The sequence below is a fragment of the Littorina saxatilis genome, linkage group LG15 (genome assembly GCF_037325665.1).
Source record: "Littorina saxatilis isolate snail1 linkage group LG15, US_GU_Lsax_2.0, whole genome shotgun sequence".
NCBI classification, from domain to species: domain Eukaryota; kingdom Metazoa; phylum Mollusca; class Gastropoda; order Littorinimorpha; family Littorinidae; genus Littorina; species Littorina saxatilis.
In genome coordinates this window covers 41,176,637-41,197,300 of record NC_090259.1, presented here as the reverse complement: position 1 = coordinate 41,197,300, position 20,664 = coordinate 41,176,637, and the positions used below count along the sequence as shown (strand labels likewise).

Genomic DNA, 20,664 nt, shown 5'->3' with positions numbered 1-20,664 from the left:
TAACCTGCGTTGCATGTGGGACGGCGTGAGCAAATTTGATTGCAATATTTTATACAGGAAGTAAATTTCAGTGATTATGGCTCAGTCTTGTAGATCTGTTATGCAGTGTTTTGGTAGTGTATCTGCTTTTTGGCTCACGTAAGTGTAGCCTATGCGATCGTAACTTTGTCTGTCTGTGCGTGCGTGTGTGTGTGTGTGCGTGTGTGTGTATGTCTGTGGTAGAAACTTTAACATTTCGTCATTTGAAGACGTCACATTATGACGTAAGAGGGTTAGACGTCACGCGAAGGAATTACTGAAAGTTTCGGTCATTGTTATTTTGAGCGGGCCGAGACTAGTTGGCAGTCGTGTCCCTGTAAGTAGGCTACATGCAGACAGACATATCTAGATCTAGTGTCTCGCTTTCTTGCACAGTGTCACCTATGCTTACTGTGTGTGTGTGTGTGTGTATGTGTGACGGAGTGATTGAGTTTGTGTTACTGTTTGTCGATTTCTTACGTGAGCCTTGAAGGCTTCGCCTCTTGTCTACTATGAAGCTCATTTGGAGTAATACGCTGATCGAAGTGGGGTACCCTATGTGGGAAATCAGCCGTATGCAGATTACGCCTCAGAACACTCTCGCATTTCACAAAGACAACAATAATTTGCAACATTTCAAGAACTGCATCAGTTTTATTAGATACTATTTCAACAAAAACAGCACAAACACGACTATTATCAACAACACAGAACGGGAGGTAAGTCTTCAAAGACGCACCAAGTGTGAGTTCCCGTTTTTGGACGCCAGTTTTGCAAGCATTTTCACAGTAAATCATAATATTTCCATATCTATTGAATGATTTTGGTATTTTCTGTGATTGTGCCGATTCTCCTATCTCTCTGGCATGTACTGGGTGCTTTGTGACCAGTTTCTCCCCTAGACTGTATTGAAAAATGCGTCCGTGTGAGCTGACCCCCACTTGTGACCAGTAGCAAAGAACAACTCATATATCTATATGTGCACAATATTTGTTGGAAAAATGATCTTAATTATTTTTTTTTTTTAATTCTAAAAAAAATAAATTTTTTGACACCTTTGAAACTTGAAGAATAAGTACACTAGGACCTTTTAAAACGAAATGTACAAATAAATAAATGCATCTATGCATCTCCACAAGTTGTTTTTTTTTGGGGGGTCATTCTGGGCTAGCCCAGTATGACCTCCCGGTCAAAATTAGCTAGCCCAGAAAGACCCCCCGGTCAAAACTGACCAGGCCAGTCAGTTTTGACCTCCCCTTCAAACTTTAAGAATAAGTACTTTAGGACCTTTTAAAACGAAATATATGTATATGTGCACACTTTTTGCTGCAAAAATGATTTTTTTTTTAAATTCGAGAAACAGAATTTGACAAAAAAAAGAAGAAAAGTTTCGACGCTTCCCTTCAAACTTCAAGAATAAGTACACTAGGACCTTTTTAAAAGGAAATGTACGCATATATACATGTATACATCTATGCATCCCCACAAGTTTGGGGGGAGGGGGGGGGCAGTCATTCTGGGCTAGCCCAGAATGACCTCCCGGTCAAAATCAGCTAGCCCAGAATGACCCCCCGGTCAAAACTGACTAGGCCAGTCAGTTTTGACCTCCCCTTCAAACTTCAAGAATAAGTACTTTAGAACGAAATATATGTAGGGTCATTCTCAGAAATGGTGGTCCAGTGAGAGTGAGTAGGGGTGACACATTTGAAATCATGAAAAAGTAAATTAAAATTATTTCTACCACGACTTTTTTCATCTGAATCTATTCCTGAGACATTAAAGCATTGTTGTATGTCAATAAAAAAGGTTTCTATACGTTGGTGTTGTTTTTGTGTGCTTTTCAATTGCGAAGTTCGGCCGTTTCCGGATCGCCGAAGCGTTACACGACTTTCGTGATCAACAATATGTTCAATCTCATGGCTAAATGCAAACATGCAAACACCAACAAATTACTGCAATCGACAGTCAGAAGTTCAGTCTTGGACGTAGCAACACATCTTTACAAAAACTCACGCTGAATTTGAAGTTACGGGCTTCGAACACAAAATTATGAATGTCGTAACGCATCGTATCCAGACTCGACGCGCGAACATCGGACAGCAATGTGCTCCATGACTTTGCCACATCACGGCTATTTTGAGCTCTTTGGCGCACAGGAAGTTCGAACAAGAAAATAGTCCTTTGAATCACAGCCAAATATTCACAGAAAACACCAGAATCATATCATTTGCTGAAACTCATGGCGTCGTTTCCTGACCTACGTTACGACTGAAGATGGTTTTTACTTAATTGTCGAGCCTGCAAAGCTTTGTCACAAACTTACACACCGCGGATGGCGACAATGTAGTGTCGGAAGGATATCGAGTGCAAACAGTCTCTCAAAGCGCGAAGTTTAGCGGAACAAAGCAGCCAAGAAGTTTTCGTATCCTCTGATCGTCGATGTTTGACATTCATCAAGTACTTAAAATGGGTAATCTGAACGCAACAGGAACTTTCAACAAATACAGCAAACTCTGACGAATTGTGTTTTGTGTAGTTATTTTGGGTCAGACGGGTTTTGCCGGCAGGAAAGGCCAAACAGTGCAGATTCATGTCTGTCGCACAGGAACCGAAAGTGGTTCAAGCATTTCGTTTCTGTGTTGCGACATTCACCTTAGTTTTGTTCCAAATGTAATTTTTTTTACCAATATTAGTTGAAGTCCTTACTTTTCATAATTAGAATGTGTTGGGTAGAACACAAAAATACTGCAGAACTGATAAAAATGCACAAAGGATTGAAGGCTTAGGTGGTTTAAAGTTGGAATTTGGTTTCCATGTTACAACATTCATCACGTAAATACAACACTTTAAAACGTCTCTTATTCAGCAACCAATTACTCTTTTTGTCTAATTGGCTCACGTAAGTGTAGCCTATGCGATCATAACTTTGTCTGTCTGTGCGTTTGTGCGTGTGTGTGTGTGTGTTTGTGTGTGCGTGCGTGTGTGTGTATGTCTGTGGTAGAAACTCTAACATTTGAAGACGTCACATTACATTGACGTCACATTATGACGTAAGAGGGTTAGACGTCACGGGAAGGAAGTACTGAAAGTCTCGGTCATTATTATTTTGAGCGCGCCGAGACTAGTTGGCAGTCGTGTCCTGTAAGTAGGCTACATGCAGACAGACAGATCTAGATCTAGTGTCTCGCTTTCTTGCACAGTTTCACCTATGCTCTTTCTGTGTGTGTGTGTGTGTGTGTGTGTGTGTGTGTGTGTGTGTGTGTGTGTGTGTGTGTGTGTGTGTGTGTGTGTGTGTGTGTGTGTGTGTGTGTGTGTGTGACGGAGTGATTGAGTTTGTGTTACTGTTTGTCGATTTCTTACGTGAGCCTTGATGGCTTCGCCTCTTGTTTTTGCATTCTTTCTTTCTTTATTTGGTGTTTAACGTCGTTTTCAACCACGAAGGTTATATCGCGACGAGGGAAAGGGGGGAGATGGGATAGGGGAAAGGGGGGGAGATGGGATAGAGCCACTTGTTAAGTGTTTCTTGTTCACAAAAGCACTAATCAAAAAATTGCTCCAGGGGCTTGCAACGTAGTACAATATATGACCTTACTGGGAGAATGCAAGTTTCCAGTACAAAGGACTAAACATTTCTTACATACTGCTTGACTAAAATCTTTGCAAACATTGACTATACTCTATACAAGAACCACTTAACAAGGGTAAAAGGAGAAACAGAATCCGTTAGTCGCCTCATACGACATGCATGGTGCAGAGAAATAAGGATGTGGAAAAGAAGACTTTTGGTAAGTGAAATAAAGGTGATGGATCCAGTCAGGTAGAAATAAGACAACAAGAAAAGAATTGGAAAACTGCAGGGAATAGTAGGGAGAGTTTTCTTGGAAGGAAATATAGGTGAAAGGACCAGTCAAAAGAAGAGAAGAAACAGAACCGTTAGTCGCCTCTTACGACATGCTGGGTAGCATCGGGTAAATTCTTTCTAGTCCCAACCAACATGGGACTAACCCGCGGGGGGTAATTTTTGCATTATTATGTACAGCAAACAATAGACTTCATAGTAAAAACAATTATTTTGTATTTCTTGACACTTTATTGACTGACATGCGAAGCAAAAGTGAGTCTATGTACTCACCTGAGTCGTCCGTCCGTCCGTCCCCCCCGTACGTCCGTCCGGACGTCCGGCCGGCCGTCCGGACGTCCGTCCGGAAAACTTTAACGTTGGATATTTCTTGGACACTATTCAGTCTATCAGTACCAAATTTGGCAAGATGGTGTATGATAACAAGGCCCCAAAACACATACATAGCATCTTGACCTTGCTTCAAGGTCAAGGTCGCAGGGGCCATAAATGTTGTCTAAAAAACAGCTATTTTTGAGTCACTTGAGAAAAAGTGACTCTATGTAATCGGTCAGTGTTAGTCTGTCCGGCCGGCCGTCCGGCCGGCCGTCCGTAGACACCACCTTAACGTTGGACTTTTCTCGGAAACTATCAAAGCGATCGGGCTCATATTTTGTTTAGTCGTGACCTCCAATGACCTCTACACTTTAACGATGGTTTCGTTGACCTTTGACCTTTTTCAAGGTCACAGGTCAGCGTCAAAGGAAAAATTAGACATTTTATATCTTTGACAAAGTTCATCGGATGTGATTGAAACTTTGTAGGATTATTCTTTACATCAAAGTATTTACATCTGTAGCCTTTTACGAACGTTATCAGAAAAACAAGGGAGATAACTAGCCTTTTCTGTTCGGCAACACACAACTTAACGTTGGGCTTTTCTCGGAAACTATAAAAGTGACCGGGCTCAAATTTTATGTGAACGTGACTCATTGTGTTGTGAATAGCAATTTCTTCCTGTCCATCTGATGCCTCATATAATATTCAGAACTGCGAAAGTGACTCGATCGAGCGTTTGCTCTTCTTGTTCTCATTTTTCCCATTTTCTCTGAAGTTTTTGAGATTCAATACCTCACCTATATATGATATATAGGGCAAAGTAAGCCCCATCTTTTGATACCAGTTTGGTTTACCTTGCTTCAAGGTCAAGGTCACAGGAGCTCTTCAAAGTTGGATTGTATACATATTTTGAAGTGACCTTGACCCTGAACTATGGAAGATAACTGTTTTAAACTTAAAACCTATGTGGGGCACATGTTATGCTTTCATCATGAGACACATTTGGTCACATATGATCAAGGTCAAGGTCACTTTGACCCTTATGAAATGTGACCAAAATAAGGTAGTGAACCACTAAAAGTGACCATATCTCATGGTAGAAAGAGCCAATAAGCACCATTGTACTTCCTATGTCTTGAATTAACAGCTTTGTGTTGCATGACCTTGGATGACCTTGACCTTGGGTCAAGGTCACATGTATTTTGGTAGGAAAAATGTGTAAAGCAGTTCTTAGTGTATGATGTCATTGCTAGGTTTAGTTATTTGACCTTGACCCTGAAGGTCAAGGTCATGTAAAGGTCAAGGTCAAGCATGTGAGTCGTATGGGCTTTGCCCTTCTTGTTTTCTACTTTGTATGTAACACTTTGGACCACCATTTCTGAGAATATGTGCACAGTATTTGTTGGATACATTTTTTTTTTTTTAATCGAAAATAAAACTCGGAAAAAAACTTACTTAAACAATTTAGTTTTTCAAAGTTTCGATGGTTCCCTTCAAACTTCAAGAATAAATACACTAGGACCTTTTAAAACGAAATGTACGCATGTATGTATGCATCGATGTATCCCCACTAGTTTGGGGGGGGGGGGGGGGCAGTCATCCTGGTCAAAATCAGCTAGCCCAGAATGACCCCCCGGTCAATCGACTTGACAAAAACCACACAGATGTTAAAATACGGGGCATTGGTTTTTGTTAGGTCGATTTTAGGGGTGACCTTGTTTGACAGGCTGCCACGGGATGCCTATACAAAGTACCACCAATCGAACAAATGATATGAACAGTAGACATAATTACCTTTTCCAGCATATAAAGTTCAATTAAAATGGATTGTGGTTTAACGCGTTTCTGAACGTGCGAAAATTGTTGCAATGATTTGTTGGCCAAGTTTAATAGAGAAATGACCGACATGATGAAGAGGGGCCAACATGATGGATAATGGGCCGACATGATAGTGAGGGGGCCGACATGACGGAGACTTGGTCGACATAATAGAGAGTGGGCCGACATGCTAGAGAGGGGGCCCCTCTCTCCATTATATCGGCTTACTCTCTCTATCCCAGAATGACCCACACACCCCCCCCCCACCCCGAAACCTGTGGAAATACATAGATGCTTACATATATGCATACATTTCGTTTACCAAGGTCTCAGTGTACTTATTCTTCAAGTTGGAGGGAGAGGTCTTAACTTAATAGAAATAGTTTTATTTTAAAAAAGTAAGTTGTTTTTTATATTTAGTCAAGTTTTGACTAAATATTTTAACATCGAGGGGGAATCGAAACGAGGGTCGTGGTGTATGTGCGTGTGTGTGTGTGTGTGTGTGTGTGTGTGTGTCTGTGTGTGTGTGTGTGTGTGTAGAGCGATTCAGACTAAACTACTGGACCGATCTTTATGAAATTTGACATGAGAGTTCCTGGGTATGAAATCCCCGAACGTTTTTTTCATTTTTTTGATAAATGTCTTTGATGACGTCATATCCGGCTTTTCGTGAAAGTTGAGGCGGCACTGTCACGCCCTCATTTTTCAACCAAATTGGTTGAAATTTTGGTCAAGTAATCTTCGACGAAGCCCGGACTTCGGTATTGCATTTCAGCTTGGTGGCTTAAAAATTAATTAATGACTTTGGTCATTAAAAAGCTGAAAATTGTAAAAAAAAAAAAAAATGTATAAAACGATCCAAATTTACGTTTATCTTATTCTCCATCATTTGTTGATTCCAAAAACATATAAATATGTTATATTCGGATTAAAAACAAGCTCTGAAAATTAAATATATAAAAATTATTATCAAAATTAAATTGTCCAAATCAATTTAAAAACACTTTCATCTTATTCCTTGTCGGTTCCTGATTCCAAAAACATATAGATATGATATGTTTGGATTAAAAACACGCTCAGAAAGTTAAAACAAAGAGAGGTACAGAAACGCGTGCTATCCTTCTTAGCGCAACTACTACCCCGCTCTTCTTGTCAATTTCACTGCCTTTGCCATGAGCGGTGGACTGACGATGCTACGAGTATACGGTCTTGCTGAAAAATGGCATTGCGTTCAGTTTCATTCTGTGAGTTCGACAGCTACTTGACTAAATATTGTATTTTCGCCTTACGCGACTTGTTTTCTATTTTCTTTCTTAAAATCCAACAAATATTGTGCACATATATACATATATTTCGTTTTTAAGGGTTCTAAAGTACTTATTCTTGACATTTGAAGGGGAGGTCAAAACTGACTGGCCTAGTCAGTTTTGACCGGGCTAGCTGATTTTGCTAGCCCAGAATGACACATCCCCCCAAACCTGTTGAGATACATAGATGCATACATATATGCATACATTTTGTCGTGTGAGGTCCCAATGTACTTATTCTTGAAGTTTGAAGGGAAGAGTTGAAACTTTTTTTTTCTTTTGAGAAACATTTTTTAACGTTGTTTTTCGATTTTTGAGTCACTTGAGAAAAAGTGACTCTATGTAATCGGTCAGTGTTAGTCTGTCCGGCCGGCCGGCCGTCCGGCCGGCCGTCCGTAGACACCACCTTAACGTTGGACTTTTCTCGGAAACTATCAAAGCGATCGGGCTCATATTTTGTTTAGTCGTGACCTCCAATGACCTCTACACTTTAACGATGGTTTCGTTGACCTTTGACCTTTTTCAAGGTCACAGGTCAGCGTCAAAGGAAAAATTAGACATTTTATATCTTTGACAAAGTTCATCGGATGTGATTGAAACTTTGTAGGATTATTCTTTACATCAAAGTATTTACATCTGTAGCCTTTTACGAACGTTATCAGAAAAACAAGGGAGATAACTAGCCTTTTCTGTTCGGCAACACACAACTTAACGTTGGGCTTTTCTCGGAAACTATAAAAGTGACCGGGCTCAAATTTTATGTGAACGTGACTCATTGTGTTGTGAATAGCAATTTCTTCCTGTCCATCTGATGCCTCATATAATATTCAGAACTGCGAAAGTGACTCGATCGAGCGTTTGCTCTTCTTGTTTATATATTTTTTTGTTCCAATATCTTTTTGCAACAAATATTGTCCACATTTACATTTACATTTAATTACATTTAACTGACTGGCCAAGTCAGTTTTGACCGGGGGGTCATTCTGGACTAGCTGATTTTGACCGGGAGGTCATTCTGGGCTAGCCGGTCAAAATCAGCTAGCCCAGCATGACCTCCCGGTCAAAACTGACTATGTGTCAAAATGGCCTGTTACACCGGGTAGCCCAGAATGACACATCCCTCCAAACCTGTTGAGATACACAGATGCATACATATATGCATACATTTCGTCATCTGAAGTCCTAATGTACTTATTCTTGAAGTTTGAAGGGAAGAGTCAAAACTTAAAAAAAAAAAAATAAAAAAAATTAAAGGTTTTATTTTATTTATTTTTTTTTCAATATCATTTTGCAACAAATATTGTCCACATTTACATTTAATTCGTTTTAAAAAGTCTTAAAGTACTCATTCTTCAAGTTTGAAGGGGGGGGGTCAAAACTGACTGGCCTAGCCCAAAATGACACATCCCACCAAAACTGTTGAGATACATAGATGCACACATATATGCATACATTTTGTCGTGTGAGGTCCTAATGTACTTATTCTTGAAGTTTGAAGGGAAGCGTTGAAACTTCTTTTTTTTTCTTTTGAGAAACATTTTTTAACGTTGTTTTTCGATTTTTTTTATATATTTTTTTGTTCCAATATCTTTTTGCAACAAATATTGTCCACATTTACATTTAATTCGTTTTAAAAGGTCTTAAAGTACTTATTCTTGAAGTTTGAAGGGGGGGTCAAAACTGACTAACCTAGTCAGTTTTGACCGGGGGGGGGGGGGGGGGTCATTCCAGGCTAGCAGATTTTGACCGGGAGGTCTAGCCCAGAATGACCCCCCAAAAAAAAACTTGTGGAGATGCATAGATTCATTCATGTATGCGTACATTTCGTTTTAAAAGGTCCTGGTGTACCTAATCTTGAAGTTTCAAAGGAAGCGTCAAAACTTTTTTTTTTTTTTTTATATATATATTTTTTTATATCAGTTTTCCAACAATTTTTTTGCACATATACATATATTTCGTTTTAAAAGGTCCTAACGTACTTATTCTTGAAGTTTGAAGGGGGGGTCAAAACTGACTGGGGGGGGGGGGGGGTCAAAATTGGCTAGCCCAGAATGACCTCCCGGTCAAAATCAGCTAGCCCAGCATGACCTCCCGGTCAAAACTGACTATGTGTCAAAATGGCCTGTTACACCGGGTCAGTTTTCGAATCGAGCATTTGTTGACTCGTCCTTTTCCCCTTTCGTATTTGTATTTTGTACGTTTTCTTAATACCATCATTACATGTAGTCGCGGTGTTGCCTATAGGGCAATCAAATTTCACCAAAGCCGATGTTACTAAAAAGAAAAAAACTGAATGGGTAATTCTGCGGCTGGGAATATTGTCCCGCTGGAAATACTATATCTGCAACTTTTGTTGTATTATTGCGATTCATTTCATGATCCAAAACGCTTGGAATGAAGCAAATGAATAAAACACAAGAATTACGAGTTCAGAAAAAAATAAAAATAAAATTGCCGTCGAAGCGCAAAAGTAAAGACTAGCGCATGATCGAGCGTGTTACCTGTCGGCGAGGGAGATTTTAACTTCAAATATTACACTTGAGTTCTCGAACGTGGCGACGACTGACTCGAGTTTCCGAGTCTCTCCGTTCGTATTTGTGTACTGTTCTCCATAATTATCTCACTGTTCGGGGCTAATTCAGTTTATAACTGACCCTACGCTCCCGGTCATCTCGTAAAAATGTGAAAGCAATATATGAAGTAGCGATAATTTCAAGCGTGACCGACATTATTGATACGAAATGCATTGACCAATCGCCGAAAATCGCTGACGTCAATGCATGAAAAATACCCCAAATCCTCTATTCTCGATGACAGTTCGGGAGAACGACGATCTATGGACGGTTTATTATATAAAGTGAAGCAAGCAGTTAATAATGGGCGTCGATAGAGCCAATGAACAGGGTTGAGAACTTGTAGTTTTTCATTCGCTTGTGGTACAGTATATAGTAGCATGGGGCAAGCTCAAGGGAAATCACTCCTTTTGCTAGCAAAATACGGGATACATTTTTTGTCTGGTTATGGCAAATGTGACACTATGGCTGCTAGACTGTACGTAAAAACAATTAACATCAAAAGTCGAGATATAAAGCCATTGGTGCACTGATAACTTGGTCGCCGACTGGTCAGAAATCCAAAACAGAAAATCATGTGAACTTTAGTCAAGAAAGAACCTTTTTGTTTAGAAAAAAACCCGCACCTGAAATTTTTACATTTTCACATTCACAGATGTTTCATCTCTTGAAGGAACATAAGAAAAAGCATGTAGATCTCTCCGTAAACTGCTCCGTTTGGGAGAAAACAACATACCCTCCCAATCAACAAATACACACGGAGAGCCACGAATGCTTACGGATAAAAGACTGTTTCAGATCACAGATCGATTCGCTCTCCCTACTGATTCGTTCAATTGTTTTTAGATTCTCTGTAAATTGGGGGACTTCAAGAACACGATCTTTCGTCGCTTTGTGCAAAAGAGAATGCTTATGAAGAAAAAGAGTGACACGGCACGTCACTGCATACACATGATGTCACTAAAAATGATGCGTCATACTCGCTCTGTTGTCTGGCTTCCGGCCACAAGTACCTGAGATTAGGGGAGAGAAACGGGACGAAGCATCTACATTTTGCTCCTATATGTGTGACTTTTCAAGAAATCTATAACAAGAAACTTTTCACAAATGTGGCTCTTTTGAAAGGAAAGCTCTTTTCAATAATGTGCAACGGGAGTTTCCTTTAGTTTTCCATATTACATATACTTATGGAGGCGACAACCAGATTTTGATATTTCTTCCCAAATTCGCTCAAATTTTGTTTTTGAAAAACAAAGATACAAAATCACAGTTCCCTTCTAAATGCAAAATTGTTGGTGTTTATAATTGCACCATTTGTAATTACACTAGAATATGAAAAGTTGGTTTAATGCTTGACAAAATCAAAAAGCTTGCCCGTAGGTTCGTTCTGCAACAAGAAATGTGACTGTCACTTATTATGTGTCCCGAGAAAATGACTACGCATGTCGAGAGTAAAGTATATTTCTGTATATGGATGCCCGATAGTTGGTGGTCGTGCGATTTATATCACAGCAACCAATGTTGGCTAAGCGTGAAGGACTGGTTGGTCCGGTGTCAGAATAATGTGACTGGGTGAGACATGAAGCCTGTGCTGCGACTTCTGTCTTGTGTGTGGCGCACGTTAAATGTCAAAGCAGCACCGCCCTGATATGGCCCTTCGTGGTCGGCTGGGCGTTAAGCAAACAAACAAACAAACAAATAAGCGTGAAGGGTCGTGTGTGCATCGCCATTTAAAATGACCTCTTTATACATGGTCGTAATGTTTTTAAGGCCCATACAATAAATAAATATAAAATATAGATTAAGACTGTCTCTGTGACTTAATCATTTTAACAACTTAGATAAACTACTCGTAAGGTCACCGCCATGATGTGCTTGTATCAGTGTCGTATCTCATTAAGACGTGGTGTGTTGTTTCAGAAGTGCCCCAAGGGTCGAACTGTGGCGATACCAGTGTGTGTGTGAGCGGAGCCACCTGTGAGAACAACACGTGTATCTGTACTGACGGTATCTCACAGGCCAGCGGTCTCGTTTGCGGTAAGTTTATGCCAGTGATGATACGCAATTAAAACTTCGGTAGTAGCTGTACATATCAATAATCTGTCTGAAGTCATGATTGGTTTTGACACGAGTGAGCAATCCCATGACGGGTTTTATATCTTTTTCCGGATCATTGTACGCTACTCGTCACAAAACACTTTATAGATGTGTTTGAGGGCAGATCTTTCTGATGAGGCCGTTTGTCGTAAAACCAATTATATGACTGGAAAGGCCGTGTATTCCCCTAACTTATTCAGGAAACAGTTTGAGTGTACATGACGTAGTGTCGATACAGTGGTACCTACAACACAGACACCCCCCAAAAATCAAATTCGCAAAATCAAGGTTCCCGCGATAAAATCGACAACAAATAAGAACAACTAAAACGAAACATGTTTAGCATGTCATTAAAAAGAACAATCACATCTGCACCCAAAATAGTCAGTTTTGTTCATTATATCTTGTCTACCATAGACACTAAGGCATGCTAAGCGATGTAGGTGTCAATCCTCTCAGAAGGCATACAAGGAAGGCAGTTTTTGAAGCCGTTTTAGCGGGTAATGAGACAAACGATGGTACATTTGAGTAACTCGCTAACGCATTGCCTTCAATCTTTCGGAGATTTATGTTAACACATGTCGTAAACTACACACGAAATCTTAAGTCATTTGAGATATTAGAGCACTGTTATACAACCTACCAGAAAGAGTTTTAAAAATAAAGATGTACCCTGTCCGATTGAACAGAAACAAATTAAAATTAGCATGCATTTAGCATGCATTTAGAAAAATGAAAGCTTACTCAAATTAATTTTGTTCGATGAGTCAGCAAAAACCTTCCGTCAATTTAAGAACTTTTTCTGACATGACAAATAACAGCAGACCTAATGTCTCAAATGACTTGAAATTCCGTATTTACTTTACGACATATGTTAGCACAAATCTCCGAAAGTGTGAAGGCAATGCGTTGGTGAGTTACTCAAATGTAACATTTTTTGTCTCATTACCCGCCAAAAACGGCTTCAAAAACTGCCTTTTATGCCTTCTGAGAGGATTGCCACCTACACCGCTCAGCATGCCATAGCGTCCTTGGTAGACAAGATATGTGAACAAAACTGACTGATTTGGATGCAGATTTGATTGTTTCGTTTGAGCAGTTCTGATTTGTTATCAATTGTAACGCGGGAACCTTGCTTTTGCGAATTTGATTTTGGGGGGTGTCTGTGTTGTAAGTTCCACTGTATCGACACTGCGTCATGTAAACTCAATCTGTTTTCTGAATAAGTTAGGGGAATAAACGGCCTTTCCAGTCAAATAATTGATTTTACGACAAACGGCCTCATCATAAAGATCTGCCCTCAAACGCATCTGTACAGTTTGTTATGACGAGTAGTGTATAACGTCTAAAAAAATACCTGCACCAATCCAAAATTGTACTCGAAGCACGTCTAGTATGTTTGCAAAACATTCTGAAAGTTTCCAAGCAATATTCCAAGACATTGCTAAATCACGGCACTTTTTGTCACAATACCCCTCAAAATGTACGCAAAACCTCCCGTTTTGTGATCGACACTGACATCAGTAGGAATAGCATAGCACACAAAATATGCAAGCTTTAACAAAACAAAACAACACGTACTGTATACATGATTGATTGGACTTTTATGTCGATGTAAAAGTAGCACAGTTTTCTGGTCCCTTCCGGTACGTCACTCACAGCGATAATAAGCGTGCCAGTTCAGTCTGCTGCGCTTGACTGGGTTTTGATGTTGGAAGACCTGTTTATCTTAATTGTTCTTTTGCGTTCACATTTCCATACCACCCAAGCGCGTTGTTGCTTTTGTACCAAAATTGATCCCCAATTGTAATATTAATTGTGTTGAAGTTTGCAAAATGCTGAATTTGTGCAACTATACTCAAAAGAGTTATTAGGGCAATTCCAGCGTCACTGACGTGGCATTCGCACACAAAAATCAGACATTATTTGCCATAAAAGCAATATTCATTATGCTTTTATTAACTCAAATTTGTGCAGAGATTTTCCCAAATATGACAACCTTCCTACCCAAGGTGAAAAATGTTAAGGTAAAAATAGATCAGGGTACTTAACTTGATCTTGAAAAAAACGTCACTGACGTGGCAAAAATGCTCACCTGCATTTCACTCACTAAGCGAAATTCTAAAATTCTATGAGTTTAGGCAACTAAATTATGTCTGTTATATATGTCTTATATCGCGCGCGTATCTCCAGACTCGGACTCAAGGCGCAGGGATCTATTTATGCCGTGTGAGATGGAATTTTTTACACAATACATCACGCATTCACATCGACCAGCAGATCGCAGCCATTTCGGCGCATATCCTACTTTTCACGGCCTATTATTCCAAGTCACACGGGTATTTTGGTGGACATTGTTTTTTTATCTATGCCTATACAATATTGCCAGGAAAGACCCTTTTGTCAATCGTGGTATCTTTAACGTGCACACCCCAATGTAGTGTACACGAAGGGACCTAGGTTTTTCGTCTCATCCGAAAGACTAGCACTTGAACCCACCACCTAGGTTAGGAAAGGGGGGAGAAAATTGCTAACGCCCTGACCCAGGGTCGAACTCGCAACCTCTCGCTTCCGAGCGCAAGTGCGTTACCACTCGGCCACCCAGTCCAGTCTGTAGAGTGTGTGAGGCAAATATGGGATTATTTAGACTTTAAGGAATGGAGTTACGGCTCTTATTGTGTGGAGACTGGCATTGTCCTGGAAGAGAAGGGAAGTCTGGGTTTCGCAGTTAAGTCGTTGACTGCTGAACTCGTGAATAAGTTTGGGTAATAAGGTTTCTGCATAGTATGTGACAGTGACAGTTCTGTTAGCAGACAGAATATCGACAGCAACAGGACATTGGTGATCGCAAAATACAGCGAATAGCACTGTTTCTGCTTTGAAAACATCGCATACAAATTTGGTGCGTCACGTCATTGTGGTTCAATCGCGCTTTGTTTTGTGTTTTCTTGCAATGATATAGAAGGAAATCAAAGTCTCATTATCAGTGACTAAATTTATCACAAGTTTGGGTCTACTTCGTTAAAAACGGTTGAGCGGATCGCGTGCAAAGTACGGGAACCTGTTGCTACTTCTGTTTCCCTGTCAGCTTATAAGGCATCCATTTTGCGGCCAACTTTTGAAACTGATCAAGGTCATCGTGTAGAATTCTGCGGACTGTTCTATATGAAAGTTTAAGTCAGGCACTTTATACTCGTATGTACACGTTTAATCTTAGTTTTGTAAGTTTTGATACAGCAGCTACATTCGTCTTGTTTGAACAGTTCCCGGAAGTCTTTTTGGCTATTCAGAGTTGTTCCTTTTTTCCCCAGTTTTGATTTCCGTTTTATTTTGTCAGATTGTAGAATATGAAGCAGCTTTGATTCATGTCACTTTCTTCATCTTTGTAGAAATCTCCTTTGTGTCATTACCAAGCTACACTCTTGCACAGAAGTGGAGTTGTTCATGGTGCTTGACGAAAGACTCCGTTCTGAAGCATAACTCAAAAGAGACCTAGTTTGATTCCTCGTCATTTATGACGTAGCAACCAAATGACGTCATCTCTGAAAGGTTAACCAGATACATGTTTGGCCATTCCAATGATATATTACTTAAGATGAGCAGTTACCTAAAACAGTTATAAAGGCGTTTTGATCATTTTTGGGGGATCATACCTCCTACAAATCACTCGGTTTAATTGCACTAAAAATAAAAAATAAAGGCCAAATGCTCTCCTTTTTGTGCTCAGCTTTCTCCAGTAGCAAGTGTGTTTACCTGAGTAAGAAAATAAAAGAATATCGCAAAGAAATTTGTTAAAATCTACCAGTAACAAGTACACATGGAACCAAAGTGCCACAGAAGTTACAAAACAGTGCCACGTCAGTGACGCACTTTGTACACAACAAAAATGGGGACAAACAAACACAAATTACATGGTTAGACTCCTCCATTAAAAAGCTAAGAAAACTCAAAAAAAGAAATAAATCAACCGATCGGTTCATCGCCGCAAAAAGTTTTTATACCCAAAACGTCACCGACGTGGCACCATTTTAGGGTGGAAAATGTTTCGAATATATCTCAAAAAGTATTATCCTTAGATATTTGAAAAACAGATCAAACGATTGTTTAAGGCTTCTCGAGCAATTTTGACTAATTTTCGAAACCAAAACAATGAAAACTAGCACACGCGATGACATTCTTAAAAGTGGTCATAAATTGACTTCACACGGCGTGTTCCCAAATAGCATCAAAAACAAAATGGCGGCATGCAAGGGGAGTGAATAAGAGGCAAACGATGAATAGTATGAGTAACTATAAACATCTCTCATGGCATATGTACGGTGAAAAAGCCGTCAATTCCATTTTGAATTTCAGGCTTAGGTGAGCATTTTTTTGCAATTGCCCATTAAAGTTTAATCAAACTTTTCTGAAAAGTTCCAGTAGGTCCAAAAAACACATCAAAACGCCGTGATAATTTACACACTCTTTTGCAATTGCATTAACATATATTCTTGTCAAATTTAAAAGCAATACAACAAGCCATTACAAAACTACGGGTTTTTTACCCACATAGTCCACACAAAATGACGCGAAAACAAGCCGTTTACGGCTTCTGGGGAGGCTGACACCAGTCTTCTTCAAAATGGCACAACAACATTGCTAGGCACAACAGCTGAAGGGCAATTAAAAAAAAAATGCTCACCTAAGCCTGAAATTCAAAATGGATTTGACGGCTTTTTCACCGTTCATATGCCATGAGAGATGTTTATAGTTACTCATACCATTCATCGTTTGCTTTTTATTCATTCCCCTTGCATGCCGCCATTTTGTTTTTGATGCCATTTGGGAACGCGCCGTGTGAAGTCAATTTATGACAACTTTTAAGAATGTCATCGCGTGTGCTAGTTTTCATTGTTTTGGTTTCGAAAATTAGTCAAAACTGCTAGAGAAGCCTTAAACTACCGTTTGATCTGTTTCGGCAGTCAACGAATAAACTGCGAAACCCAGACTTCTCTTCTTTTCCATGACAATGCCAGTCTCCACACAATAAGGGCCGTAACTCCATTCCTTAAAGTCTAAATAATTCTATCTTTGCCTCACACACTCTACAGGCCTGATTTTACTCCTTGTAATTTCTGGTTATTCCCTCTATGAAAACAAGACTTTGTGTCAAGACATCAAAAAAGGTGACAAATCTGAGCTTAAAACCAACCGAAATAAGGCCATCTTAGTGGGAGGAGAGTATTTCTAATGGCTACTGTAATTTGAGCCAGATACGCCAAACAGTCTCCGCGAAAATCACATTTGATCAATTTTTTGGGATCATACCTCCTAGCACTAATTATCATGCAACAATGTTGGAGTTTAGTTTTACAGATTTACAATTAGCCTGATATTCTCGACTAACACCAACAAATAATTAAAGTGGAATAGTGTGTTGCACATTTAGGATTTTGTCAAATGTACATGATACTCATTTGTTTTACGTGAGTGTATAATGGTTGTTAAATTGCCGAGAGAAAAGACAGCCAAGAACGTCAAAATAATCACTGCTCAATACAAAACCGTTTGAGTGACGTTTTCGAGCTAGAATCAGGAGCCATTTATCTTTCTGATGTGTACCTGTTCGCCCGCCACGTTTGAATGCAATATTTTTGGAAATCAAGGCGTTGTCTGAAGTGTATAAGAAAAAAAACGAGTGACCTTTACCGGTGACCTTAAGAAGTGACCTTGACCCGGAATTCTTTAAATATATTTGCTGGAGGTGTATGTTTGTTTAATGTGTATCAATATATGTTGAAAATGTTCAATTCAAATTATTAGTTCACAAGTTATTTCGATGGGAAATCATGGTGTCGGTAGACCAACGGACGGACCAACGGACAGACGGACGGAGAGACAAAGAGCCGTATAGTTGTTCAACAATGGCTGAGAAGATCAATAATCAGTTAAAAATCGTCCGTGTGAAACTACCTATATTTTAACACCAAAAAAGAATCACTATTGAACATTGAATTCACACGTGCCACGTCAGTGACGCTACATATTAACCGCTTGTGGGAAGGACACATTTTTTTATTTTTTTACACCTGTTCCTTGTTTCGGTGTACTCTCACGCTGCCCCGTCCCTGCATTTGCTGCTCCATCCACATCTGAATTTCGTTCCGCTGCCAGACCTGTCGATTTTACAGACGCTCCAGGGAGGGATGTCGGGTCGTCGCGGTAGGCTACCCTCGGAAGTTGACACTGCACTTCTGCTGAGTTACTTTGACGGTGTTCAGTAGTGGGTCTGTCCCGAGCTAACGGGGTCAGCCCACTACCTACTATGCCCCCTAATAACGACATCGACTGCTAAGTCGCGGAGCCAGACTGAGTAAGCGTCCCCTCCAGAGAGCAGACCGCCACCACGTCCCTCCGTCGACCCCCAGACCGTCACACGTTGAAGACTGACAGCAGAACTACTATTCAGGGAAGGATGGAACAGGAACACTGAGACCAAGGTCACCATGAGAGCTCCGGGCATGAAGGGCCACAAGACCAAGGACAATTTATATTTTGGGATGATTAATGAGATGAGGATGATTATAATGATGATGCTATGGATTTCCAATTTGGTTTGAGACTACGTGACAGGGCAGAACTCTACACTTACTGTCATCATATATCCTGGTGTCAACCAGGCCCGAGAACTGCAGCACCTGCGGTGTTGGTCAGGTAAGCAGAACCTGAGCACCCTCAAAGTCGCATTCGTTAAGTGAATGACACTCGGCTGTGTGATCCCAGCCTTCCCATAGAAACCATAGCACTTCCACTCTGGGTAGGAGCCGACCGTAGCCCGAAAAACCCACATGACTCTGATGGGATTCGAACCCACGACCTCCCGGCCCGCAGCCCGATGCGCTAACCACTGCGCTACGGGGGCCGGAAGGACACCTTTGATATTTGCAATTTGTTTCATATTTCAGCAAGTATGATATATGGCTTGACTATGATCTACCAAAAATCACATGATTTAGTTGTCAAAACTCAGATCTTTTGAATTTCGCTTTGTGAGTGAAATGCAGGTGAGCATTTTTGCCACGTCAGTGACGTTTTTTTCAAAATCAAGTTAACTACCCTTATCTATTTTTACCTTAACATGTTTCACCTTTGGTAGGAAGGTTGTCATGTTTGGGGAAATCTCTCCACAAATTTGAGTTAATAATGGGATTTTTGTGTGCGAATGCCACGTCAGTGACGCTGGAATTGCCCTGAACCAAATCAATTTATATGGGTAGAAAATGAGTTGTTTTACAATGTAAGATCAAAAACGGGGTCACTTTAGTTTATTTTGTTTTTGTGTGTAATTTAGTGTCTGCAAGTTTGCTTTTGCGAATTTTATTTATTTATTTATTTTTTTTTTTTTTGGGGGGGGGGTGTCCTAGGTTTCCGGTACACTGCATAAACACTAACCTATGACAAATGAAACTTTATTTCTTACGGTAGGGGAATGAATTATATTTTTGGAAATATACTTGTTGTTAATATAACTCGCCGCATCAAAAGATCTACAGCTAAATGTATGTGTGTTCTTTTTTTATGACGAGTAGTGTAGTATGCTAAAATTAGCTTTCGCTTCAATTGCAATCAACTGGACTTTCGCATAAACGGACACAATATCGTTTGGCATTTTAGGCCTTTAAGATGAAATGTTATCCTATAGTCTGCACTAAGTCGAAGAACGTTTGACTGAAGTTTCAATCAATTTGCATGAGATCAGCAAAGTGAGGCCTCCACCTCTACAAAAAATATATCGCAGATGTGACGTAATTATGGATATTTATATAAATATAAAAATGAAAAACCATGTACAGATATCATCTGGAAAAATCTGTATGTAAGTTGCATAATGATCCGTCGGTTAGTTTTCTTGGTATTCGGGTAGTTTTCTTGGTATTCGGGTAGTTTTCTTGGTATTGCTTTACACACACACACACACACACACACACACACACACACGCCCCCCCCCCCCCACACACACACACACACCCACACACACACTCACACACATACATTCACCACCACCCTCCTCTCGATTCCCAGTCTGTTTTAAAACATTTAGTCAAAACTTGACTTAATATAAAAAAAACGTTATGTGTAGATTAAGAAACAAACTTTGGGCTTTCCTGTGACTCGCTGTACGCTACTGTGCTATACTGGCTCGTCACTTCAAGCGATCACGTTTTTCATGCAAATATGTCATTACTTTTCAGTCTGGATCGCGGGCATTGGCAAATCATTGTCTTTGCGAAAAGCAGGGCGTTCAGTAACATTCTGTGAGTTTGACAGATTGACTAAATGTATTAATTTTGCTGAACGCGGCTTGTTTTTGTATATGAACAGAACCCCTGACTGGGAAGGTGAACGGGAAATGCACGGATGGCACATCTTGTGACGATTCACAAGCCATTTGCAACACGACCGCCAATCTCTGCAAGTGCAAGGAGGGCTTTGCTCCCGAACCAACCACCCAGACTTGTGGTGAATATCTACTTGTGTGTGGTTGGGAGTGGGTTTTGGGGAGGGGGAGGTGGCAGGTGATTTGGTGTTGCATATGTGTTGTGTCTGGGTGGGAGTGGGATAGGGGGAGGGAGGTGGTTGGGTGTTGTGTTTGTGTGTGTGTTGGTGTCACGACATTTAAAATGTACATGTATCT

The 20,664-nt window shown here is 40.2% G+C and overlaps 1 protein-coding gene across 3 annotated transcripts in view; it reads left to right on the top strand.

Annotated features, from left to right (window-relative positions):
* LOC138949331 (uncharacterized) overlaps positions 1-20,664 on the top strand; it is a 617,348-nt gene that overhangs the window by 541,933 nt on the left and 54,751 nt on the right. For all 3 annotated transcript variants that reach the window (XM_070321116.1, XM_070321117.1, XM_070321115.1), the window contains 2 exons: positions 11,814-11,930; positions 20,352-20,489. In XM_070321116.1, coding sequence (XP_070177217.1) covers positions 11,814-11,930; positions 20,352-20,489 — 255 coding nt within the window. The remainder of the gene's footprint in view (positions 1-11,813; positions 11,931-20,351; positions 20,490-20,664) is intronic.